We start from the raw sequence: 26,948 nt of genomic DNA, 5'->3' as shown, positions 1-26,948 counted from the left end.
GAATGAAGCCCAGTCCAACACTCAACCTAGCCTCCCAACCATTAACTTTGTCTACACTTCCCGCTGCCTCAGGGAAAAGCAACCAGAATAATCAAGGATCCACGCACCCCCCACATTCTCTCTTCAACCTTCTTCCTTTGGGAAGGAGATATAAAATTTTTCCCCGCTATCGGACTTTTGAATGGACTTACCTTGCATTAAGTTGATCTTTCTCAACACCCGACCTATGATTGGAACACTACATTCTGCACTCTCATGTCCTTCTTGCTTTGTCTGTATCATGCAAGAAACAAGACTTTTCACTGTATGTTAATACATGTGACAATAATAAATCAAACCAAATATACATCGGAATGAATTACAAGATGAGACTATCGAGTCATGTTCCCTTCCAGTTCACCCAGCAAGTCAAAAGAAACTTATTAAAGCTACCCTGTTTTTTCAGGGAGATATCTTACATTTCTGATTTATTTACTTTAGACTATGGTTAGCCTAGGCTTCAGTTATCACAATGTGAGTTTATATGCAGTAACTGCAACCCAAATTATTCAAAATCTAAAAGGCTATCAGCCCAGAGTTTTGGACAAAGGATATTATATCTTCTCCCATCACCTCTTCAGTCTGCGAATTCCAGATCGCAACAACTCATTACAGAAAATGAAGTGTTCCCATCTACCCTCCCACCCCTTTCCTTTGTAATGTCTTAAAAACATTCCTGTTCACCCAGACTAATACTCAAATGCACTTTTGATCTCTGCTAATTCCAAAACAGAGAAGGCACATTCCAGTTTACTTGGAGCCAGAATTGTTGTTGGAACATACACTTTTTACATTTCTATTGTGGTCCGGAGCTATGGATAGTGAGAGTGGAGGCTCCAACATCCTTGCTATCACATGGTTGAGCAGGACTGTCTTGCTCTTGCCCCATGCCCTTGACAAGTGATGGTTCTGCAAGTTCGTAACATGTTTGGCTGCATTATGAACACACCGGCCACCAAGTCATAGGGTGGGACTCAAAATCAGAGAATCAGGCTCAGGGGCAGGGACATGTGATGTTTTGGGACATGTAGCATTGCTGCCTCAGCACCAGGGACCCAGATTTGATTCTTGGCTTGGGTCACTGTCTGTGTGGAGTTTGCATATTCTCCTCACATCTGCATAGTCTGCCTCTCACAGTCTGAAAGATATGCTGGTTAGGTGCACTGACCCAAACAGGCACTGGAACGTGATAACTAGGGGAATTTCACAATACCTTCATTGCAGTGTTAATGTAAGCCTTACTTGTAACCAATAAATAAACTTTAATGTTCAGAAAACAACTAAAGATGAAGCACACAGGACAATGGATCAGCATAATGTGATCAAAACAACTTTGACAAATTTAAGGTAACAACGTGATAATCTAATCAAAATATAGTGCTTTGTATAAGAATATGTAAGAACCTATGATTAGCAGAGTAGCTCATGAACAAGCTGGAATTACAGCTCTGAGTACTGCTCTCCCTCATGTATGTTGAATAAAGCCATTTTTGTTAAAGTCGTATATGGTTTTGGAAGACTCAGCTTGCTCATTCCCTGCAACAGATGGAAATCAGTGGATTATGATGATTCTAGACGAGGGCAGCAGTCAACAAAATGTCTCAAGTCCATACTTGCAACCCAGATGGACTCAGTGTTACTATGGAAGGGCATGTGAAGCGAGTGCTGATACTCAGAAGTGCACTTCCTTGTCAAGGTGTAAATACTTTTGCTTTCGCCATTTTAAAGTGACTGTTCTGTTAATACAACTGATTAAGCATTTTCAAAAGTCATTATGAAATATGCAGTGTGCATTAAACATATTGAATCTTATTCACGGGGGATATGGTTAGTGAACAAGCCTGATTTCAATCTTGTAGCCCATTGAGATGAAGGAGGCCACTCATGCAGCCCACTCACTAGCCCAAGTTGCCCCTCACTACTCTTGAGTGTATCAGGTTTATTTTAGGTGACATCAGTGCATTCTGTAAGGGATCATAAGCACGATGTGGAGATGCCAGTGTTGGACTAGGGTAAAAACAGTAAGAAATCTCATAACACCAGGTTAAAGTCCAACAAGTTTATTTGGCAGCAAAAGCCACAAACTTTCAGCGCACTGCTCCTTTGTCAGATAAGTGGGAGTTCTGTTCACAAAACAGGGCATATAAAAGACAAACTCAATTTACAAAATAATGGTTGGAATGTGACTCTTTGTAGGTAATCAAGTCTCAAAAAAGGTACAATGCGAGTGGAGAGAGGGTTAAGCACAGGTTAAAGAGATGTGTATTGTCTCCAGCCAGGACAGCTAGTGAGATTATCTCACTAATTGTCTGTACCTTGATTATCTGTAAAGACTCGCATTCCATTTTGTAAATTGAGTTTGTGCCTTTATATACCCTATTTGTGAACTGAAATCCCACTCACCTGATGAAGGAGCAGCCCTCCGAAAGCTAGTAGCTTTCGCTACGAAATAAACCTGTTGGACTTTAACCTGGTGTTGAGAGACTTCTTACTAGGGATGATAGGGGCAGTGGTACTGTAATTCAGTGACACTAAACCCAATCCAGGTACATACAGATCCAGTGTGCTGTCAGGAGTTATACATCAATCAAAACCTGTCTTAATTGGCAACCATGTTTGCCCAGACAGGAGTGATTGCCTCTTCAGAAGTGTAGTAAGTCTTACAACACCAGGTTAAAGTCCAAACAGTTTATTTGATAGTAATCCTACAAAGTAACTTGTGGGATTACTGTGTTCCTTCCACAGGAAGGAACCTTGCACACACCTGACGAAGGAACACTGTTTCTGAAAGCTTGTGGGTTTACTATCAAATAAACCGGTTGGACTTGAACCTGGTGTTGAGAGAGTGTTTACCCCAGTCCAACGCCAGCATCCCTACATCTTCAGAAGTGTGACAGGAACACAGCCAAGCAGGTGGTGAAGGGAGCTTTTCCAAGTTCTCTTCCTTATTCAAGTCATTTTCCAAAAGGAGTAGTGATGAACAAGCTCAAAAAGAAATAAAAACTTTTATTTAACATATTCACAAGCCAATACTAAAGCATTTTACAGCAAACAGTATTAACAAATGAACGCAACAGCGACATATTTACAATGAAGTTGTACTTTTAAAAACTTTTTAGTCATGGACTAAATACAGCCATTCCTGTGGAATTCTGTAGTTAAAGGAAGTTTTACCTTCACTGACACTCTTGGATCTTTGGACAAAGCATCTTTGCATGATTGAGTGCCATTTTCCCAGAGGTTTAAGAAAAAAAAATTGACCAAATTTCAAAACAACTATCTGGTAACAAGGTCCCACTGTCAGTTAACCTGAAATCAGTAATCCTGCCCAAGTCTGGCTATCGGTAAATTCTTGGTTACCACACCACATCATTGAATCCCAGTGTGATCCCACCAATGCATGCTTTCTCCTGACTGGGCTCACAGCAGCTTCCAATTGATGGGAGTCTTCCCCGATTTCTTCAACAACTCGTTGGTTCTGGAGAAGTGCTTGCAGCCAAAGAAGCCTCGGTGTGCAGAGAGGGGTGAGGGATGAACCGTCTGCAGGACATGGTGGCGTTTCTGCAACAAAGCAGCAATCCAGTTAGATACAGGAGACATTACTACAAGCACACAGTCTCGTGTCAGGAACTCCCACACAGCATTAATACATCCCTCGCACAGACCCAGGTTGTGTGCACAGTACAGAATCATACAGAACAGATAAGCAAACACCCAGCATCTCAGTGTAATTATTAAAAAAGGTCCCAGTTGTTACATTAACTGATGCCAATGACTGCCACTGTAGTCAGACTGGCTGGAGAGTGACAGCACACTAAGAGCAGAAGGCAGATTACTGCACGATCAAAGGCATTTCACAATTACTCCCACTTCTCTGCCAAAGCAAAGCAATCACTTTAGCCCAGCACCTCAGGTGACAACTTTGGTGAATTTTACTGTTGTTACTTGTGTAGCAACTATGATATAGTAGAATCTCAGCCTTGAGGGGAGGGGGAAGACAGAGAGAGAGAGAGAGATTGCTGAACAACTGACTGGGGACAGTGATTGGCAAAACTTCTCCACACAATGTGCTAAATTATAACTTTGCCTCCCAGATAACATTTATCACTTGCGATGTCCCATTCAAAATATCATTAATTGCTGTACATGTAAACACAGGAGGAGGAGGAAAAGAAGTGTAACATAGCAACAACCAACATGCTACACCATTACAAAGGTGGCCAGAACCAACACAACTACCAGCTACTAGCACTCTATTCCTCACTCAGTGTAGATGACAGTGTCAGGAGCCAGAGAGAAACTGCATCACTCCACAAACATGTTGTGCATCTCTCAACAGGTTCAACCCACCTACTGGGTGAGATATTAATCAAGGCACCCATTCACAAGTAACAGGTTTTGTGACATTTCCTCCTCAGCTAACAGATTAAACCAGTCTTTTTGCTGTCACCTTTAACATCACAACAATGGACGTGAAGCACTTTGGGACATCTTCTGGATGGGAAAGGCACTACATAAATGCGAATACTTAGCTCCCTTTTCAAATGGGATTGTTCTGTATTAGTGAGAATTCCCTAGATTATAGCTGATCGCAGAGAAAGTTTACAACAACGTACCCTGTCGATGGCACTGCCTTTCCGCTGTGCGTACGCCCCCCACAGCATGAAGACCAAGCCATCCCGCTGCTTATTCAGACAAGACACCACTGCGTCCGTGAAATCCTCCCAACCCCGCTCTTTGTGAGAGTTGGCCTGGTGAGCTCGCACAGTGAGGACTGCGTTCAGCAACAACACTCCTGTTTCAAATAGAGACATAACCCATTAGGAAAGAGGTTTGCTTTAGTCTGGCACACAGCAACTCTGTGAGTCTAAAGGGCTGAGACATGAATCACTCATTTGATGGATCTGCCCTTACAGTTTCCCCCAATCGACAATCTTGCTCTCACTTTTATCCTCCCCCTTTATTCATAAAAAATATTATTTTATTCTGCCAAATTTGACCTGTTGATGAACAATTCAAATTCTCTGTACTGGGGCACCTCAATTATAGGTTATGTTTACAATATACATCTCAGCCAAATTATGGAACCTCTACAGTGCAGAAGGTGGACATTCAGCCCATCAAGCATCAATGACCCTATCCCTGTTAATCCCACATATTTACCCTATGGTCATCCTGACATTAAGGGCAATTTACATGGCCAATCCATCTATCCAGCACATCTTTGGAGTGTGGGAGGAAACCGGAGCACCCAGAGAAAACCCACACAGGCTGACGGAGAGTGCGCAAAACTCCACAGACAGTTATCAAAGGCCAGAAAGCTTGAGAGCTTTGAGTTGAGTACTGGCCCCTCAGTATATGGGTGAACCTTAGACATTGTCTCCCGTTTAATATTGGAGGTAGAGACAGTTTGCAATTTTAACTTTGGGGGGTTAGCTTTAAGTCTAGCGACTACCACCTCATCCCAATAAACCTCAACACGAACAGAACACCGTTTCCCCCGCAATTGTGCCTTACCTTGCTTTGCCCAGCCAGTCAGATCACCGTGTCCTGGGGGTTCAAAGCCTTCAATGTCTGATTGGAGCTCCCTGTACATGTTTTCCAGACTGTTGGGAAACAAAGACAGTCAGTGGTGAGCTGGAGTAGACCGTTCAACCCCCATCACAGGACTGGTCAAAGAATCCAACTCTTGACAAACCACCAGATCCACTCACTCCCTCCGAGAAACGCTGGCAGATTTTAGAAGCCAAGCTGGGATCGATTGTGTGCAAACAGATCAAAGTTCGGGCCTTCTCGCTTGCTGTTGCTTCTTTTTTGAAGTTTATTTATTAATGTCACAAGTAGGCTTACATTAACACTGCAATGAAGTTACTAAGAAAATCCTGCAGTGGCCACACTCCGGCACCAGTTCGGGTACAGAGGGTGAATTTTAACATGGGCAATGCATCTGACCAGCACATCTTTCAGACTGTGGGAAGAAACAGGGACACTGGAGAAAACCCACATGGACACAGGGGGAATGTGCAGACTCCACACAGAGTGACCAAAGCTGGGAACTGAACCCAGGTCCCTGATGCTGTGAGGCAGCAGTGCTAACCACTACACCACCCTATTCTTGATAGGATTGAACCTGTGAGGGAGAGTGGGTTTTTTTAAAAACGCACATTGTCCAGCTTCATTAGAATTACCTGATTATCATAGAATCCCCACACTGCAGAAGGGGGGGGGCATTCAGCCCATCGAGTCTGCATTGACCACAACCCTACCCGACCCCTATCCCCGTAATGCCATGTGTTTACCCTGTTAGTTCCCCTGACATTGTGATAATTTAGCATGGCCAATCAACCTAACCTGAACATCTTTGGGCCGTGGGAGGAAACCCACACAGACACAGGGAGAACGTGCAAACACCACACACAGTGATTTAAGCTGGGGATCGAACTCAGGTCCCTGGTGCTGTGAGGCAGCAGTGCTAACCACTGTGCTTCAAATCACAGTTGTTCTACCTTTGGTCTGATCTAGAACCTGCATCAAGTAGACCTCCCCCTCCTACAAGACATTTCTTTTCATGAGCGGGAATATGACATCACTTCTGTGACCCCTCACACTCAAAATGATGGGCCTAGATCAGGATGGAGCTGTAACGATTAAGTAATAAATTTAAGACCATTTCAGTGAAGCTGGCCCACGTGCATTTAAAAGAAGCTGCTCTCTCAGGCCCAACCTGTTAATGGAACAAAACTATAGCAAACATGGAGGCCCAAGCTTCAATCGCAGCTTACACTCAGCCTGGCCGCAACAGAACAAAAAAAAAATCAGCCAAACACTTATCTGGATGGCTATTTGCTGAAAAACCCAGTGTGCAAATCTTTAGACAGAAAGAGAGGACAGGATCGCCCTCCCCACCCAAAGAATAAAGCTTGTTGTAATCAAAACACAGACAGCATCATTTTTGCAGAGGGAGTTTGCACCAGTGCTGGGTGTCCTTGGACAACAATGGTACGCAGGAGACGTTACCAGGTTTTAATCTCTTTGGAACTTAGAGGTTAAAAACAGAAATTACATTATTACCAATGTGCCTCTCGCTACCCTTGGATGGGTAAAACATTAAAACCCAATTTCAAAAACAAAGAAATTCTGGCAGGCTCATAAAACCGACTCATGGATTGACACTGCAGTATGGAGGGCAAATGCCCTCCAACACCTCACCCAACTATCACCCTGTGTGTGCAGTAAACCAGGCAAGGTACTGAACACGAGCAGTGCAGATCATAGAGTCCTTACAATGCAGAAAGAGGCTATTCAGCCCATCGAGTCTGCACCTACTCTGCGAAAGAATATCCCACCTAGGGCTTGCCCTCCATTCTATCCCCATAACTCTCGAGCATTTCCCATGGCTAATCTGCCTAACCTATTCATCTTGGGACAATTTACTATCGCCAATCCACTTACCCTGCACATCTTTGGAGCGTGGGAGGAAATCGGAGCACCTGGGGGAAACCCATGCAGATACGGGGAGAATGTGCAAACTCCACAGACAGTGGCCCACGACGGGAATTGAACCCAGGTCCCTGGTACAGGTGAGGCAGCAGTGTTAACCACTGTTCTACCCTATGAGCACATTGTAAACGAACATCTCCCATGACACTGGCAGCAAGCTGGCATGTCTACAGCAAATGGTGATGAGGGACTTCCTAAGCTTGCTTCATCCAGAGGCACAAAGGCAAGTTACCTTCCCTAAAATAACCAGGGTTTCTAGAGTATGTTGCTGGCTGGCAGTGAATAGCAACTCTGACTTCAAACAGGAGCTGGACCAGATCGTAACTGCATCATACAAAAAGCAAATGACTTCATCGAACACCCAGTCCATATGATCTTCCGAACTAGTTAGAGCACTTCTTTTGCGAAGTGGTCTGCATTAGAGATGATGTGGCTTGGGGAGGGAGCGTTTAGACTCAATGCTCCAGCTGTCACGAGTGTGGGGCAGGCTGGATGGTGCCCCTGGTCTATCACCAGAAATTTAACTAGTGTTACACCTACTTGGTTCTATGTCCTGAAGGTCGGTGATTGGAAAACACAACGCTCCAGTTAATCTGCCAAGAGGATTCACTAGGCAAATCATTACCCCCCTTTAAAATTTAGAGAACAATTGTGCAAGTTCATAGAATCCCTACAGTGCAGAAAGAGGCCATTTGGCCCATTGAGTCTGCACCCAGGCCTTATCCCCACCACCCCACATACTTACATCGCTAATCCCTCTTAACTATGGACCCCAGAACACTAAGGGACAATTTAGCATGACCAATCAACCCAACCTGCACAGATACAAAACTTACCAAGTGTTTGACCTAGAACACAGTAGATGAGATGGCAACATACCTGGGTGGAGGTGGCACTGGGCGCTTTACACTGAAACAAAGCCCGTGAGCCTGGTTTGGTCCATGGTACGGATCCTGGCCAAGAATAACCACCTTGACCTGAACACAAAACACAAAAAGCTTCCTTTTACTGCATTATCCTTCTTACTGAATATCCCCCTCCGAGCTTTACCAGGATTTTAACATTTCACATCAGATTGGCAACCGAATTGATGATTCTAAATCTAAAAACACTCCTACACTTTCATTTCAAAATGTTTGCCCACTCTAAACCATATTACAGGATCGAATTACAGAGCACGTCCCCTCAAAAGACAAGGTGCATGGCCAGAGAGACAGGTTCAGTCATTAACCCCGATACCCTCATCTTTGTTAGAGGCAACTTAAAGTGGTGAGAAATGCAGAATAATATATTTTAGGAAGAACAAGGAACGGGAATATAAAGTAAATTGGAAAGATGCTATGAGAGCAGTCCTGGAAATGCAATTGGAACTGGTCCTGAAAGTACAAACACCGGGATGTTTGATCAGTAAAAGGCCAGTAATCATCATAGGAACAAAGTACAGAGGGAATGACAAATAAACTAATGTCACAAAGGGTCTGATTACAGGAAGGTATTAAAAGCAGAGGGGAATAGAGTGTGGATTCGCTAGTGACAGGAACAATAGTTATGAAGACAGGCTCAAGATCATGGTGTTTGCACGGTGGGGGGGGAAGACAGAGAGAGAGAGAGTAAAAAGGATGGGGGGGGGGGGGGGGGGGAAGTGGGGAGAGAGCACAAGAGCAAAAATCAGTAAGACCGCATGTCCTGTGTTTGTCTGTATATGGCAGTAAAATGTCACTGAGAAACAGGATTAATTCATATATTACACTAGTAGAGAAATACAGGGTGCTGATTATTTGCACCAAGATTAAACGAGTATCTTTGGAACAGATTCTTTACACAAACCGCTACACTTATGGCAGTAAAACGTCTTTCAAAAGGCACGGATTAGATGGACTCCTCCTTGACATTATGATTGACCACAAGACTTCATGTAACGTTGGCATTTGCTTGAGCCGTTGCTTCTGACTCTTGCTCAAAACCCCAAGCGTTAATTCTAAAGCGGACACAAGATTAATTGAGCATACAGTATTGATGGCTGAACTGTAGAAGGGTGGACAGATAGATAGGAAGGACCCTTCAGCGACTGCAGGCCTTCAGCTGCTTACACTCTCGCTAGAGCCTGCAAACAGACTTGGGTAAGACCTCAGTCAACACTTCAGCATAACAGGAGTTCTGCACTGTTGGAGGTGTGGTGAATCTGTGAAATTTACCACCACAGAAAGTCATTGAGGCCGAAACAGTGCGATTTCAAGAAGAAATTAGTTCCAGTTCTTGGGGCTGAAGGGATTAAGGGACATGGGGCAGGGGGAAGGAAGAGACCAGAATACTGAAGATCAGCCATGCATGATCAAAATGAATGGCAAAGAAGGTTCTAAACCAGAATTAATTGCAATTTATGCACTTTGGCTTTGCGCTCAGTCACAAAGACACCAACTGTAGGAATATGAACCTGCCTGAGCGGCTCTCGAACTATATTTATAGTTCGAGAGCCGCTGACTGTGCCACTGGGAGTGGGGGTGATAACGCCTCCTGGTGGAGAACACCGACAGTGCACACACACAAAAAGGTCAAAGAATGTCAGCTCATAGGTTAGCCTGGAGCTAAGGGACAGAAGTCAGAATAACACCCCCCCCCCACCCACCCCTCGCCCCCCTGCAACACATATGGCACTGGTTTGAACTCAGTGAAGTTGAAGCCTCAAACTTTAGCTCTGAGGGGAGCACACTGCTATCTAAATTATGCATCCTCCCTACTTCAGACTTAAACTAAATATTTGCTTCAAAAAGTGCAGATTGACAGTAGACATGTCTGCAGCAGCAAGATATCTGCATGAAATGCAGAGAGCGATTCAGATGGACAACAGTGCAGTACTCACATTGTGGATGCTACACATCTCCGTCCACGTGAAGACTTCATGAGGTGGTGGGTAAACCGTGTAACGTTTCCTCTCCGATGCTACAAATGCCATCAGCTGCAAACAAAGCAGATCGACACATTTCAGACACCAAGCAGTGCACTCAGACCCCCACTCGCCAGCCCACACTCAGACCCAGTGTTCAACTCCCAACATGGTAGCTAGTGGAATTTAAATTAAATTGATAAAACCGGGAATATAAAGTCAGCCTCAATAATTGTGACTCAAAACTATCACCGATTATCTAATGTCCTTTAGAGAAGGAAATCTGCCTGCTTTACTCAGTCCGGCCTACACGTGACCCCAGATTCAGAGTAATGTAGTTGATCCTTAACTATCCTCTGAAACGGCCAAGCCAGACACTCAGTGCTAGACCGCCCAAAGCTTGATCTTCCAGTGCAAAGAAAGTGCCCTCAATTGAATGTTGCAGACTGGCACATTTCAAGGTCCAGGACTACATGCTGAGGGTCACTGTCAAGCTTGCAGCAACTACTGCAGAGGCACAATGGGGAAAGGCCACTATTTAAAGACTTTCAACCAAGGCAGGCCGAGAAGCCAGTAACTGCAAAACCCTCAGACTGTGTAACTGTGTGCAAGTCTGTAAAAGCAGCACACAGCAACACGAGATGAACGTATATAGTTTAACAAAGAACTCAAAACTGTACTGCAATGTATATAATGTCTTGGAACTGAGCTCTGTAAAATACTGAAGTTAAGGAAACTGCAAATATGACTGCATTTCACTGTTTATGATTTGAAATTTATTTTGCATGTTTATTTCAGATTTATTCTGAACATATTTTTGAAATAAGAAAAATAGGACGGGCAACAAATGTTGGTCCTTCCAGTAATGTCCCCACCCCATGAAAGAATATAAAAAAATTCTAACAAGCGATTAAAATATTACTTAGCAAGGGACCCAATGATGCAATGGTGGAAGTCCTTACAAATGGTTATAGAGCCAATGATGGACAACATGGTGGCACAGTGGTTAGCACTGCTGCCTCAGCACCAGAGACCCAGATTCAATTCCTGGTTTGGGTCACTGTCTGTGCGGAGTCTGCAGGTTTCCCCATGTCTGTGTGGGTTTCCTCCGGTTTTCTCCCAGTCCGGAAGATGTGCAGGTTAGGTGAATTGGCCATGGTAAATTGCTCCTCAGTATACCCAACAGGCACTGCAGTGTGGCAACTAGAGGATTTTCACAATAACTTCGCTGCAGTGTGAATGTAAGCCTACTTGTGACTAATAAATAAACTTTACTTTAACCCCACTTTAGAAAATACACAAGTTTCCTGTTCAGTTCAGGAATAATATGAGCCAAATGCAGGCAATTGGGACTAGTTTCAGGGTTTAAAAAGAAGTTCGGCCTGGACAAATTGGGCCAAAGAGCCTGATTCCATGCTGTAAACTTCTATGAAATTGCAATGATTCCAGGAGAAATCTAAACCTCAAACTTAAAACAATATAGACAGTGAAAAGGGAGAGACAAAGGGCTACTGCTGGGAGTTGGTGAACTGGCTTAAGTGGCAAAAGTTAGGAATGCAACCGGTTTTAAACGAGTACAGGTTCTGGGAACAGGAGGCAGGAATGAAATATAAATCTCTGTAGATGTAGCAGTCTACCTTACCCTGATGAAATAAGGCTTGCTGAACTCCATCAGCAGCTCCTTCTTCCAGCTCTCCCCGAAGCCCGGGGGTACATTGCGGGCCGCAAGTCTCTGCAGGGCGGCTTGCTTGTTCCTCTCGATGCGGGATAGCTGCTCGGGGCTGAGCGGGGAGCTGGGCTTGACCAACGGCGGCGGCGCCTCCTCCTCGCCCTCCAGGCCAGCTCTCAGCTTCTTCACAGGGGTCCTCAAGCCATTGTGCTCCTGCCGGCGGAGGGACAGGCAGGGGGTTAAGAGGCGGCAGGGAAGCAGGTAGCGAGTGTACAGGTACATCCCGGCCATACACTCACCTGGAAGGCCAAAACCGCGGGAGATATTCACTAACCCCGCCCCTTCTTGTCGCAACGTTCCATTACAGCCCCGCCTCCTCACTCCCATTGGTTATTTCCCTCCCAAAAAGTATCTTTCCCGCCAACTCTGAACGTAAAAGAGGGAAAATAGTCAATTTTGTCATAGATTTTAACAAGGGACTTCACAAAAACTTTCCATCAGATTAAGAAAAATGGTACAAATTTAACATCTTAAACTTGAAAAACTACATGTTAATTGAGAGAAACAATACTATAACTAATATCAAAACATGAATTTAATCTGTTCCGGGCAAAGTGTAATGTAAAATTAGATTTTACTGTAAAATAATTCATGTCATCTGCAAATCGATTGAAATCGCATTGTAATTACAAGTGTTCTTTAAATAACTTGATAAATAAATCTTTATCTTCCACTATTAAGAGAAATGGCACAAACCCTAACATTAGTCAAAATCGCAGTAGTGAGTGCATGTGTTAAATAATTAAAACAATACACTTGACCATAACTAAGATTAAATCCCATGTTGCGTTACAAGTGGGTTTGTGGATAAAATGCAGAAATCTTTCGTTTATTTGTAAACTGGCGCACAGTGAGCACCACCGCTTCATTTTAAATGAAGTTGCTATTTTTTCCCCCCACACTAGGATTAATAGTAACAGCCGACTGAAATTAAAACACCCCCAAAGGTGATGTAAGGTGGCTGGGGAAAAAAAATCCGGATGGGGAATTTTTAAAAACACATAATCAAAGTTACTTAAACCACAAACCACCCCCTCAAAGAAAGCATAACTTCAAGGGGCTAGAATAATTAAACAGAAACTCACACTGTACTCAGCAACAAAAATATTCCATTTAAAATATACTGAACTCATTCAAAAATTGACCAGATCCAAATTAATCCCGCAATTACAAGAAAGCTTTTTTCACCTCTTCTTGATTACTTTCCTTCCCATTTTCAATTAATTCGTCGGAGAGTTCAGATGATGTTCTTTTCTTAGTGGTTGCAGTGAAATAAGATGCGATGGTTTTCTGCCCGATCATTTTGACAAACGGTTTCCCACGAAATGAATTAATATTTTCAGAGTTTTTGTAAAGGTATCTAGTGGATTCAGCGAACACACACTGACTTGTCTAAGACTGGTGGCTTTCTCCCCCCTGCTAATCAGCGTGTTCCCTTTCGCGCCAGATCTTAATTGAGAGGGCGGGACCACAAGTTTTTAAGGCAGAAAAAAACTTACAGCAAACTTTAAAACTCCCCCCCCCCCAGCCGAAACACTGCTAAAATAGAGCAACAGGGGAAACTCTTGTGAAACAACCCCGAGAGAAACATTAAAAAACACACAATTACTACTTCACCAGAAGCAAATATTAACTTCCCTCCTGGGAGCGTTACATGAGCCCAGAATGAAATAAAACCTCAAGTGAAATGTTTCCAACATTGTTCATTTTTAGCATCTCTTTTCGTTTATTCAGAGGAATAAACATCTATTTCTTACAAATCAATACTTTAATAATGGGAAAAACAGTCTGTGGAGGAATAAAAATACTGTATCTTAATTAATGTCTTGTGGCTATTCATTTATGTGTGAGCACAAATAGCATTAATCCGTTTTGCTTAATTAGGTACTGAAGGTATATGTGTGGCACTGCTTAGACAAAGTACTTCCACTTCTCTCCCCGCCAAAACACATTTTCATTCATTAGGCTCCAGGTTTTGTTTTAGCGTGCCTGGCACTTATTGAGTTAATTTAGAGTAAACCTGCACGTTCATTGGCTGATCCTGGGCACATGCTGCTGTCCCGGAAGTAGGGAGTGATCAGTTTCTGTTTGGAGGTTGTTGTGTTTATTATTCGCTGGAAGGTGCAACTGATGAATTCCGCTGAGGTGGGGGATTTGTCTTAATGTGCACATTGACGAATTTGCAATGACTGTAGTCTAATTTTCTTTCTCAATACTTTAACAATCCAAATTAAGAGGTGGGGTTATTTTCATGGAATCCTGCGGTGCAGAAGGAGGCCGTCCGTTCCCTCGAGTCTGCACCTATCACAATCCCCCCAGCTCCTACCCCCCCCGTAACCCCATGCATTTACCCTCGCTAGCCCCCCAGACACTAAGGAGTAATTTAGCATAACCAATCCAACTAACCAGCACGTCTTTCAGACTAATAGAATCCTGCAGTGTAGAAGGAGGCCATTCGGCCATCGAGTCTACACCGACCAGAATCCCAGCCCTATCCCTGTAACCCCCATGCATTTACCCTAGCTAGTCCCCCCGACAGGGGCAATTTAGCGCGGCCAATCCACCTAACGCGCACATCGTTCACACTGTGGGAGGGAAACCGAAGCACCCGGAGGAAACCTATGCAGGTACAGGGAGATATAGGTGCAAACGCGACACAGATAGTGACCCAAGCTGGGTATCAAACCCAGGTCCCTGGCACTGTAAGGCAGCAGTGCTAAACTCTGTGCCACCGTGCAGTGGCAGTATAAGGCAGTCTCACATCCACCCCTTTTCAGTTGACCAGTAACTGTGATTGATGTCCAGTAATCCCCCTAATAAAATAAACAACATACTGTGGGTGCTGGGATCTGAAACAAGGACAGAGAATGCTGGAATAGCTCAGCACATCTGACAGCATCTGTATGCCAGACCTCCTGAGATTTCCAGCAGCCTTTGTTCTTGTATAAAAATAGGTTTGGGCTGAGGTGATGCCTCCCATAGTTGACCAACTTGGTGAGTGTTGATGGTGGGTGCTGTGCCATTTCAGGTATCATGATGGGTGTAGTGGGCAGCAAATGTATTTTGACTTGGAGGAGTGTGAGATACTGCATTTAGTGAGGTCAAACAGTTATAGGGAATGCACAATAAATGGGAATATAGTAAAGGGGTAGATGAAGTGAGAGATCTTGGTGTACAAATACAAATCCCTAAAGGCAGCAACTCTGGTAGACTGGATTGTAAAGAAGACACATTGGTAGAGGAATAGAATATAGAAGTAGGGATATAATGTTTGAACTGCAAAAAAAAACTGTTGAGGCCACAACTGGAATATTGTGTGCAGCTCTGGTCACCACATTACAGAAAAGAGGGAATCGCTTTGGAGAGAGTGCAGATGAGATTTACGAGAATGTTGCCAGGGCTGAACAGTTGTAGCTATGAGGAGAGATTGGGATTATTTTCCTTGGAGTAAAGAAAGCTGAGGGGTGACTTGACAGAGGTGTACAAAATTATGAGGGGAAGAGATAGAGTGGACAGGATTAAATTGTTTCCCTTGGGGACAAAGATTCAAGTTAAGTGGCGGAAGGTATAGAGGGGACGTGAAGAAGAACTTTTTTACGCAGAGTGTGGTGGGTGTCTGGAATTCGCTGCCTGAGCTGGGTGGTGGAGCCAGAGACCCTAAACTCTGTTTAAAAGTACCTGGATCTGCATCTTAAGTGCTGTAAGCCAGTCAGGGCTACGGGCCGGCTGCAGGGAGGTGGGATTTTTAAAATTCATTCATGGGACGTGGGCGTTGCTGGCTGGGCCACCATTTCTTGCCCATTCCTAGTTGCCCGAGGGCAATTGAGAATCAACCACATTGCTGTGGCTCTGGAGTCCCATGTAAGCTAGGCTGGTAAGGAAGGCACATTTCCTTCCCCAAAAGACATTAGTGAAGCAGATGGGTTTTTCTGACTATGGATAGTGGTTCCTGGTCATCAGCAGGTTCTTAATTCCAACTATTTTTTTACTGAGTTCAAATTCCACCAACTGCCATGGCGAGATTCGAACCAGGATCTCCAAAAACATTAGAATCAGCATGTCAGCAAAAACAGCTTTTTTATTTTGCAAATACTACTGCTGGATGTGATTCAGCCCGATTCTGACTGTGTCCAATTTCCATTAAAGCCACTGTCTACCTGACTGCCAAAGGGGCTGACCTGCTACAGACATTACTAACGTGTGGTAACATCAGAAATGCAGAAAAAACATCTCTACGTATATAGATAACAATTCTGAGTTTCTGGATTAATAGTCCAGCAATATTGCCAGTAGGCCATTGTCACCCCCCTAAAGAAAGGGGACCTGAGTGCCCTTGGGCTGGCATGGACAAAATTGGCTAAAGAGCTTCCTTCCGTGCTATAGCCTTTCTATGCTTCAGGAGGTAGCATTGGATAACAAACAAAGCCAGGCGGGATAGACTATAATGTGCCTATGCTGTCTCCCAAACAGATTGCTGCCAAAGGTAACTTAACCTCCAAACCACAATGTAACCCAGTGTATTGTGTGTGACCAGAAACTGCGATGGACAAGTTTGTGATTAAGCGATCGAAGAACTCTGACAGTCGCACGTTCGAACAGTGTGAGATAAAACGCCACGTGGACAACAAAGTGGGGGATTTGAACGATGAGAGTCCGAGGAAGAAACTGAAGAGCAGAGCTGGAGGAGGTGGAGAAACAGGCGTGCCGCCTCTCTTATCTGAGCCGGAATCAGTGAGAGATGTTAAATATTTGTGGCAGCGGCTGAGAGCTGAGGGACTGAACTGTGATTATACCAAAATATTCAGCAAATCTGAGGCGGATGATATATTCCTGCAGTTGGAGAATGTGCTGGAGTATTTTTCAGGTACAATGCAGTGGGAGAAAATACTTTCACCAAAAATATACTTTATTTGTAAAAGTACATTTTAAAATGAATATTACAGAAAGTGCACTAAAATTCAACTTGCCTCCATACAGCTTGTTCCACTCTTGAGGTGACTCAGTACAATTTAAGCTCTTGATATTTACAATCTATATTCCAGATAAGGAATACCACCCCACAGGTGATATACAGAGTCCAACCCCTGAGTGTACTACGTCTTAGACAGTGATCTAATGGGAAAAGACAAGATACATAAGAACATAAGAAATAGGAGCAGGAGTAGGCCAACTAGTCCTTCGAGCCTGCCCCGCCATTCAATAAGATCATGGCTGATCTGTCGTGGCTCAGTTCCACACTCCCGCCCTCTCCCCATAACCCTTAATCCCCTCTCTTATCAAAAACCCATCAACCCGCGTCTTAAAAATATTGAGCGAGGCAGCCTCCATCACTTCAACGGGCAGAGAATTCCAGAGATTCACCACCCTTTGAGTGAAGAAGTTCCTCCTCAACTCCGTTCTAAACCGCCCCCCCTTTATCTTGAGGCTGTGCCCCCTAGTCCTACTGTCCTTTCTGAGCGGGAAGAGTCTCTCCACCTCTATCCTATCCATCCCATTCAAAACAAACTATTTCCACTGGTTGGAAATTCTAGAACTGGGGGGCTAGTCTAAAAGTTAGGGCAAGACCATTCAGGAGAGATGTTAGGGAATGCTTCTACACAAAGGGTGGTGGAGGTTTGGAACTCTCTTCCACAAACGCTAGTTGGTGCAAAATCAATTGCTGATTTTAAATCTGAGATAGATAAATTTTGTTAAGCTAAGGATATAGGCCAAAGGCAGGCATGTGGAGTTAGGCCACAGACCAGCTGGCATGTAGTACAGAGACTAGCATTGCTGCCTCACGATGCCAGGGGTCCGGTTTGATTCTTGGCTTGGGTCACTGTTTGTGCAGAGTCTGCACGTTCTGTCTGTGTCTGCGTGGGTTTCCTCAGGGTGCTCCGATTTCCTCTGAAAGTCCAAAGATATGCAGGTTGGGTGAATTGTCCATGCTAAATTGCCCCTTAGTATCCAAAGATGTGCAGGTTAGGTGGACTGCCCATGACAAATTGCCCCTTACTGTCCAAAGATGTGCAGGTTAAATGGATTGACCGTGATAAAATGTCCCTTAGTGTCCAAGGATGTGTATGTTAGGGGGTTAGTGGGGTTACAGCGATAGGGTGGGGGGGTGGTCCTGGATAAAATGCTGGAGGATGGGTGCAGACTTAATGGGCCAAATGGCCTTTTGCACTGTAGGGATTCTATGATTCAGTGAACTGTGCTCTCACTGAATGGCCTATTCTGGTCCTTATGACCTTTCCCCATTGCACCCCTGTGTTCTGCAAGCTTTAACACATCCCTCAGCACGTAGTCCTAGACTTTGAAATGCACCAGTCTGCAATGCTGAGTCTTGGCCAATTCTTTGCACTGGAAGAGCAGCAGGTTTTGCGCAGATCGCAGACCGAGTTGATGATCCTCCAGCAAGAGGTGATGTTTATCTCAGTGTGCGTCCCTGGGAACAGCCCACAGAGCACAGAGTTCAGCACACAACTCCTCGGGATGAACCCTGACAAAAGCCAGTGCATCTCTCACCAGACATTCTTTGCAAAAGGAGGATGCAGATGGAGGTGGAAACTGGTCATTCCTCCCCTTCCCCCATCACTACAGCCACCTCCACAACAGTGTTTGGAAGGATGAGATTCCGAATGTATGGGAACCGATGGGGAGGGCCTTTCTCACTAGTTGCATCTTGTTTGAAAATTCTGCTGATGAGGTGTTCTGCCAAATGAATGTGAGAACCTGCCCAGGGAACTGTCCCAACACGCTGACTATTCCTTTTCCCCCACCGAGCCCCTAGGACAGTACATGCACACCGCTGCCTGATGTAGAGGGAAGAAGTTGCAAAATAAAACCCTCTAAACAAAAATGTAAACTCTGCCATTGCCTCACTGACTGGCTCCCTCACTGCTGTCGTTTCAAAGAACAAAGAAAATTACAGCACAGGAACAGGCCCTTCGGCCCTCCGAGTCTGCACTGACCATGCTGCCCGACTGAACTAAAACCCACTGGGCAGGACAGTTGAGAGTCAACCACTTTGCTGTGGCTCTGGAATCACATGTAGGCCAGACCAAGTTGGGATGGCAGATTTCCTTCCCTAAAGGGCATGAGTGAACCAGATGGGCTTTTCTGACAATCGACAATGGTTTCATGGTCATCAATGGATTCTTAATTCCAGATATTTTTTATTGGGGATTCTTAATTCCAGATATTTTTTATTGAATTCAAATTCCACCGTCTGCCATGGCGGGATTCGAACCCAGAACATTAGCTGAGTTTCAGGATTAATATCTAACGATAATACCCCTAGGCCATCGCCTCCCAATTGTTTCTGAAATCATTCCAGGCTTTCCTCCTCCTTGAGCGGCGCGGTAGCGCAGTGGGTTAGCACTGCTGCTTCACAGCTCCAGGGTCCTGGGTTCGATTCCCAGCTCGGGTCACTGTCCGAGTGGAGTTTGCACGTTCTCCTCGTGTCTGCGTGGGTTTCCTCCGGGCACTCTGGTTTCCTCTCACAGTCCAAAGATGTGTGGGGTTAGGTTGATTGGCCATGCTAAGAAATTGCCCCTTAGTGTCCAGGGATGTGTAGGTTAGAGGGATTAGTGGGTATAATATGTAAGGATATGGGGGTAGGGCCTGGGTGGGATTGTGTTCGTTGCAGACTCGATGGGCCAAAGGGCCTCTTTCTACTCTATAGGGTTCTATGATTCTAGTGTTCTTTCTTGTTCTGTCGGACAGCTTCCTGCTTTGAATGCATCGTGTTAAACACCAGAGTGCGTGCACGACCGGTGGTAACAATACAGGATCAGGCCCTTGTTGAGACAACACGTTTCACCATTGTAATCTGAGTAAATGTTATAGGCATTGGTTCATTCACACCTCCTTTAGCAATTCTGCTTTTGATTGTAACATTCCATGTATACCACCAATAAATCGTCATTTAACAAAGATACATGCAGGTGACAGCAGAATAACACAAATTCTGTAAATGCACTTACCCCCCCCAATCTCCTTTAATCATTCTGTTACCATGGTTATGCTGTCATCTCAAACTTTTCCCTCATTTAAAAACAACTAATCACATAAATGGATGAGTGAATGTCACACATTTTGGTCTCTTTGAAATAACCTTACTGTATAGGCTTGCTTAAAAGATGCATCCACGGTCAGCAGAGAACTGGTTTCAACCTTACGGTGTGCCCAGGATATCTGTAAGAGATTCTCATTCACTACATGTTCCATAAAGGGTGAAGAGGAATTTCCGACTATCAGCCCTTTGATTCCTTGTCTCACTCTCTCAATTGGGAGTAATAGTTTCAGATTTGCCATTTCCATTTTTATTCACCTGATGAGATCGTCTTCAAAGCCCTTTGAGGTTTGAAAAGCTTGATTAACTTCTAAGGCGACTGTTTTGTGTATCAGTAACTTGATCTCTTGAGGAAAGGTCAAGGCAGTTGAGTCTCTTTCCTTTGGGAAGGGAAGTTGGAGCTGATTAAATTGTGATTCTCCGCATTAGGAAGCTGGCCAGGTTGGGTAAAAACTGTGATCTCTGTCTTTACTCAAACTCTTTTTCTGAATTTTTTTTGTTTCTCCAAGGTGAACAGACCAGAGTACAGGTGTTTGGGAAATGGCACGATATTCCACGCAAACAGGTGACCTATGGCGACCTTGGTCTGACCTACACATATTCGGGGGTGACCCTGGCCCCTAAGCCTTGGCTTCCTGTACTGGAGATGATAAGAGACAGAGTCACACAGGCCACAGGATACACGTTCAACTTTGTGCTGATCAACAGGTGAACATGCAAAGATGGAGGGGAGGGGGAGGGGGCAGGGTGATGAAGGTAATGTTCTGAAATGCTTTGAAAAGTCATAGAAAATAGGTGCAGGAGTAGGCCATTCAGCCGTTCGAGCCTACACTACCATTCAATATTATCATTGCTGATCATTCACTTTCAGTATCGCCCTCCTGCTTTCTCCCCATTATCCCTCGATCCCTTAAGGGCCACGTCCAGATCCCCCTTGAATGCATCTAATGAATTGGCCCCAGCGGCTTTCTGTGGTAGAGAATTCCACAGTCACAACTCTCGGAGTGAAGACGTTCTTCCTTATCTCAGTCCTGAATAGCTTATCCCTTATTTTTAGACTGTGACCCCCTAGCTCTGGACTTCCCCAACATTAGGAACACGCTTCCCGCATCTAGCCTGTCCAGTCCCATCAGGATTTTATATGTTTCTGTGAGATCCCCTCTCATTTTTCTAAATTCCAGTGAATACAAGCCCAGTCAAGCCTCTTTGTATGTCAGTCCTGCCGTTCCAGAATCAGTCTGGTGAACCTTCGCTGGGCTCCCTCAGTAGCAAGAATGTCCTTCCTTAAGACCGATACCTTGCAGCAAATTGAGGCAGAAGGGCAGGTGGCCTTCCCCACTCAGATACTGACCATCTCAAGGCTGCTCACTTTTCTATGAGGTGGGGAGGTATTTGATCAGTAGAGTTGTATTTATGTAATGCTTCTCGTGATCCCAGAGTGTCTCGAGGTGCTTCACAGCCAATGAAGTACATTTGAAAATAAGAACATAAGAAATAGGAGCAGGAGTAGGCCATCTAGCCCTTCGAACCTGCCCCGCCATTCAATAAGATCATGGCTGATCTGTCGTGGATGTTGTCTTTATTGTGATGTAGAAAATGCAGCAGCCGGTTTGTGCACAGCAGGATCCAACACACAGCAAGGTGACAATGACCAGACGATCTGTGTCCCTGATGTTGATTGAGGATAAATATTGGTCAGAATTTCCCTGGCATTCTTCTAAATAGTTTTGTGCATCGGAGGTGGTTCAGAGGAGGTTTACTGGATTGATACCTAGAGAGGGTTGTCTTATGAGAATAGGTTGGAAAGGCTAGACTTGTTTGCACTAGATTTTAGAAGAGTGAGGGAGTGATTTGATTGAAATCTATAAGATCCTGAATGGTGTAGACAACATGGCCGTTGAAAGGATATTTTATCTTGTGGATGAACCCATAACTAGGGGGCACTGTTTTAAAATGGGGAGGGGGGGGTCACCTTTAAGAGAAAGAATCCCACTACGTTAGAAAGATTTTTACACCATTAGACATTAAGGTACTGAGAGAACCACCAGCATTAAGTTAAGTGTCCATTAAAACAAGATTATGAGCTAATAAGAAAGCCGCTTGCACACATGAGATGCAGTAAGAGATTTAAACAAATGATTATGATTTTAAAACACATATGCTGATATTTTAAATGTATTAATGTATTTTTTAAGAAACATTGTTCACTTTAAACAAAGGCAGTTTGCTGCGAAACATCATGGTAAAGGGCGTTGGGGCAAAGCCATATTCTAAGAGAATGTTTAACCCTTGAGAATGTACAAGTTTTATCAATAAGAGTTTCAGATGGAAAGAACATTTAGAACACTTAATCATATTTCAGGGTTTATTCACTGTCCAGAAGAATGCCCAGACAGAATCATGTGTTAATCTGGATTGGCAGTGACCTATAGGGAAACTCATGGGAAAGTTTATTTGAACTTTGGGCGAGCGTATGAGGTTACTAGGCAACACGGGAAGTGGGGTCAGCCAAGACAGGAGTTAGCCTCTGGATTCTACAGACTAGTTAAATGCTGTTATGTCAGAAGGTAAGCTGCGATTGGCTAAGATATATGATAGGTGTTATTGTTGATGTAAGTGTATTGAAGATGATCGATTTAAAGCTAATGAAAGGCGGGAGTAATTGATAACCTGTAATTGATCTGTTTTGAATTGTACGCATCAGATTTCATTGGAGAGGTCGAGCTGCTCTATCTCAGAGCTGTCCTGACCCTTTGGTGATATGTCCTGGTGGCTGCTGGTTAAGTAAAAGTTACGTCTCTAGCTGAGACACTGGCTTTGTGAATCCTGTGTTGCCTGAAGTACCACTCACCTCAGGAACTCCACCAACAGATAAGGAGTTTGTTTTTTTCTGAGTTGTGTAACTTTGGAACTCTGTGCCCCAGAAGGTCAGTGTCTTTTCATTTAACTGCAGTACTGGTGCCTTGCGCTCTAGTTGCCTATGTAACCCAGTCCACCATCCTGACTTGGAAATATATCGCTGTTTCTTCACTGTCACTGGGTCAAAATCCTGGAACTCCCTCCCTAACAGCACTATGGGTGTGCCTACATCACACAGATTGCAGCGGCTCAAGAAGGCAGCTCACTACCACTTTCTCAAGGTCAGTAATAAATGCTGGACTAGCCAGCGATGATAGACACATGGAGCACTCCAGAATTATAGGGAGGGGGTAGCTTGATCTTGGGATTGGACATGGCTCGGCACAACATTGAGGGCCGAAGGGCCTGTAGTGTGCTGTAATGTTCTATGAAAGACATGCTGGTTAGGTGCACTGGCCATGCTAAATCCTCCCTCAGTGTACCTGAACAGGCGCCCGAGTGTGGCGACTGGGGGATTTTCACAGTAACTTCATTGCATTTTTAATGTTAAGCCTAATGTGACACCAATAAATAAACTTAAAACAGGTCTGCTGAGTTTTACCAGTCTTATTTGTAGAACAGGGAAAACTTGCGTTCCATCTTTTAACTTGTATAGTCAGCTGATTTCAGCCGTGGGACAGTAGGAAGTTTTATCCAGCTCCTTGAGCTTAGCAGAGGCTTAAACAATCCTGGGTGTTCACTCCTGATGTGTAATCCCTGAAGGAAGTGCATGTGTGCGAACCCCTGGTGTTACCCCCCACTCCTCACCAAGGATCTTTTCCCTGACTCCTATTTTTCATTTCTCGTGCGTTTGCAACAATCATTACTGGATGAGCATAAATTTTCTCCAACTTAATATTGGGATGAGTGAGGCCCTATCTTTCTGTTCCTGAGCCAATGACTCCAACGCTCTCAGCAACTTGAGACTGGGCCAGACTATGGGCAAGATTGTATGGGCCTCACTCATCCCGAAACCGTAAAATCAAGCCCAAGATCAGTGCATCTGCCCTTCACCCACTTTGATTCCCGTGGCGGGTACGGCGTTAAAATTCCGGCCAATATGAGTTGCATTCAATCTGGAGGTGTGCTTCCAACCACAATTCTGCGCACTTCCCTTGTAACATTGCCCAAGTCCAGTCCTGCCTCAGCTTATCTGGTGCTGAAACCCTCATCCATGTCTTTGTTCCCTCTAGATCTATTTAAACACCTCCCTGTCTCCGATTTCCCACCCTACATAAGCTTCAGCTCATTTAGAGCTCTGCTGCCCACGTCCTGAATCACATTTAGTCTGCTTATCTGTTGCCCTTGTGCTCACAGATCTGGGTTAACTACTGACCTGGCACAGCTTCTGTTTGAATATTCCAATCCTGTCCTATAACTGCACTCCTACAGTTCTGTCCAATTTCTTTGAGTCGTTTCTGGGATTTGAACATTGCCAGCAAGGCGAGAATTTATTGCTCGTCCCTAATTACCCTCATGAGCTGGTGAGCTGCCACCTTGAATCGCTGCAGCCCACGTGTAGATACAAGCACAATGCTACTGGGGAGAGTGTTCTAGATGTTTGGCCCAGCGACAGCAAAGAAATGGCGACACTTCCTCATCAAGATGGTGAGTGGCTTAGAGGGGAACTTGGAGCTGGTGCTGTTCCTATGCATCTGTTGCCTTGTTCTTCTAGGTGGTAGAGTTTTGGAAGGTACTGGTGTTTTCTGTAGATGATACACACTGCTGCCAGTGGTGGAGCGGGTGCCAACCGCAGGCTGCTTTTTTCTGGATATAATCAAGCTTCCTATGTTGTTCATTACTCCATTCAGGCAAGTGGAATGTATTCCCTCACACTACTGACCTGTGCTTTGTCGATGGTGACCAGGCTTTGGGGTGTCTCTGCGCAGACAGTGACCCAAGCCGGGAATCGAACCTGGGTCCCTGGCAGTGAGGCAGCAGCGCTAACAACTGTGTTCCCATGCTGCCCTGCACTGCATAATATCAGGTTGGTTCGGATTGGGCTCAGCTCCCATGGTTCCATTACCATTTGACCATTATCGTGTAGGATTGCCCTCTGAAGACTTACCAATTGGATGAGGTATCAAAGGTATATAATGAGTATCAACAGAAGGTGCTGGATAAACTCAGCAGGTCCGGCAGCACCTGTGGAGAGAGAAACACCATTAGCTTTGAATTCATTGAAGCTTCCACATAAGGAGCATTTCCAGTGGCAGCGTGGTGGCACAGTGCCTCACAGCGCCAGGGACTGGGTGCATTTCCGGCTTGGGCGACTGTGCAGAGTTTGCACGTTCTCTCCGTGTCTGCGTGTGTTACCTCTGGGTGCTCCACTTTCCTCCCACTCTCCAAAGATGTGCGGGTTAGTTGGATTGGCCATGCCAAATTGTCCCTTAACATCGGGGGGATTAGCAGTGTAAGTATGTGGGGGTGGGGGGGAGGAGGATAGGGCCTGGGTGCGCTTGTTGTCATGTCAGTGCAGCCTCGATGGGCCGAGTGGTCTCCTTCTGCACTGTAGGATTTCTATGGGTTAAAGGGGATATGGAACAGATGTTGCAATTTTAACTCTGGTTAGAGGTTGTATTGTAATCCAGCCACTGGCAGATGCAAGTACGTAACCGTCAGCCTAATCCTCGATCCTCCCCCCTCAGGTACAAAGATGGAAGTGATCATATGGGGGAGCACCGTGACGATGAGAAGGAACTGGAGCCTCTCAGCCCTATCGCGTCTGTTTCCTTTGGTGCCTGCAGGGACTTTGTTTTCCGCCATCGTGACTCACGGGGGAAGGGTGCGACACGCCACCTGGAACCGGTGAAGCTGCTTCTTGGGCACGGCAGCCTCCTGATGATGAACCACCCGACGAACATCTACTGGTACCACAGCCTGCCGGTCCGCAAGAAAGTGATCAGCCCCAGGGTCAACCTGACTTTCCGCAAGATTCTGCTCTCACCCAAGAACTGATATCTCCCCCTGTCCCAGCCGTCCTGTATTCCATTTCTGAATGTTCTCCATTTCTGTGGAAGCTGCTGGGTTTGGGTTTACTGTCACCGGTAGCCCTTGGCCCATCACTCTGGCTGATGAGACGCTAACCTGGGGTTCTCTCTGCCCCCTCGGATGGATGTGCAAGATCTCATGGTACTATTTTGAAGAACAACTGGAGAGTGATTTCCCCACCCCTTCCTGTGTTTCCATCCTTATTTAATCCTTCAATCAACATGACCAAACCAGCTTGGTTGGTTTGTCATCATATTGCTGTCAGTGGGATCTTGCTGTGTGCAAATTGGCTGCAACCTTTCCTGCAGTTGGTAGGCACCTAGTCGCAGTAGTCCTGAAAGGACCTATATATTTCTGTAAAGCTTTTCAGCCTTGGCAACTAGCCACCAGTAATATCATGATGGAGAGTATCACAACTCCATCATCTCCAACATTTCATGTACCTTACGGTAGGAGAGACTGTAAGTGGTATTGAGTGAGGACATTTGCCTGATTTTTATGCCTAGCTCCTTAATCCTCACCCAGATACACAGAAACTGATGGTCATAGCCCATGTGCTGGCTCAGCTAATCCAGTAAAGATCAAGCTGAGGACAGTTTGGATTCAGAAGATCAAATCTACACTGGGTGAGGGATCAGTTTTAAAATCAATAAAGGTTGCATTATGGAATTCAAATATGAATCTGGTCTCTTTACGGATAGAGATCCATTCTTGAACAGAAATTATGATGGTAATGTAGGCTTAGATTTCCTCCTGGTTGTAACTGGCCTTTTGCCTGGGAAAGTTTCTTTTTCTAAATTCATTTACAGGATGTAAGCATTGCTGGCTAGGCCCGAGTTTATTGTGCATCC

General features: G+C 44.8%; 2 protein-coding genes across 2 annotated transcripts; one reads left to right on the top strand and one right to left on the bottom strand.

Annotated features, from left to right (window-relative positions):
• Positions 1–3,027: 3,027 nt before the first annotated feature.
• On the bottom strand, positions 3,028–13,560 carry unga (uracil DNA glycosylase a). Its single transcript, XM_080208668.1, has 7 exons — positions 13,341–13,560; positions 12,066–12,305; positions 10,400–10,495; positions 8,419–8,516; positions 5,557–5,645; positions 4,656–4,834; positions 3,028–3,600 (listed from the first exon to the last, which is right to left on the bottom strand). Exons 1-7 carry the CDS (start codon positions 13,452–13,454, stop codon positions 3,460–3,462), a joined length of 957 nt encoding a protein of 318 aa, XP_080064794.1. The 5' UTR covers positions 13,455–13,560; the 3' UTR covers positions 3,028–3,459.
• A 645-nt stretch (positions 13,561–14,205) lies between these two features.
• On the top strand, positions 14,206–26,834 carry alkbh2 (alkB homolog 2, alpha-ketoglutarate dependent dioxygenase). Its single transcript, XM_080208091.1, has 4 exons — positions 14,206–14,297; positions 16,623–17,016; positions 20,718–20,916; positions 25,755–26,834. The coding sequence occupies exons 2-4, from the start codon at positions 16,695–16,697 to the stop codon at positions 26,062–26,064; spliced, it is 831 nt and encodes a 276-aa protein (XP_080064217.1). The 5' UTR covers positions 14,206–14,297; positions 16,623–16,694; the 3' UTR covers positions 26,065–26,834.
• Positions 26,835–26,948: the final 114 nt, after the last annotated feature.

This window comes from Carcharhinus amblyrhynchos, chromosome 20 (assembly GCF_965287045.1).
Source record: "Carcharhinus amblyrhynchos chromosome 20, sCarAmb.v2.hapA, whole genome shotgun sequence".
Lineage (NCBI taxonomy): Eukaryota > Metazoa > Chordata > Chondrichthyes > Carcharhiniformes > Carcharhinidae > Carcharhinus > Carcharhinus amblyrhynchos.
The sequence above is the reverse complement of the archived record's forward strand: the minus strand, read 5'-3'. Positions and strand labels throughout refer to the sequence as shown.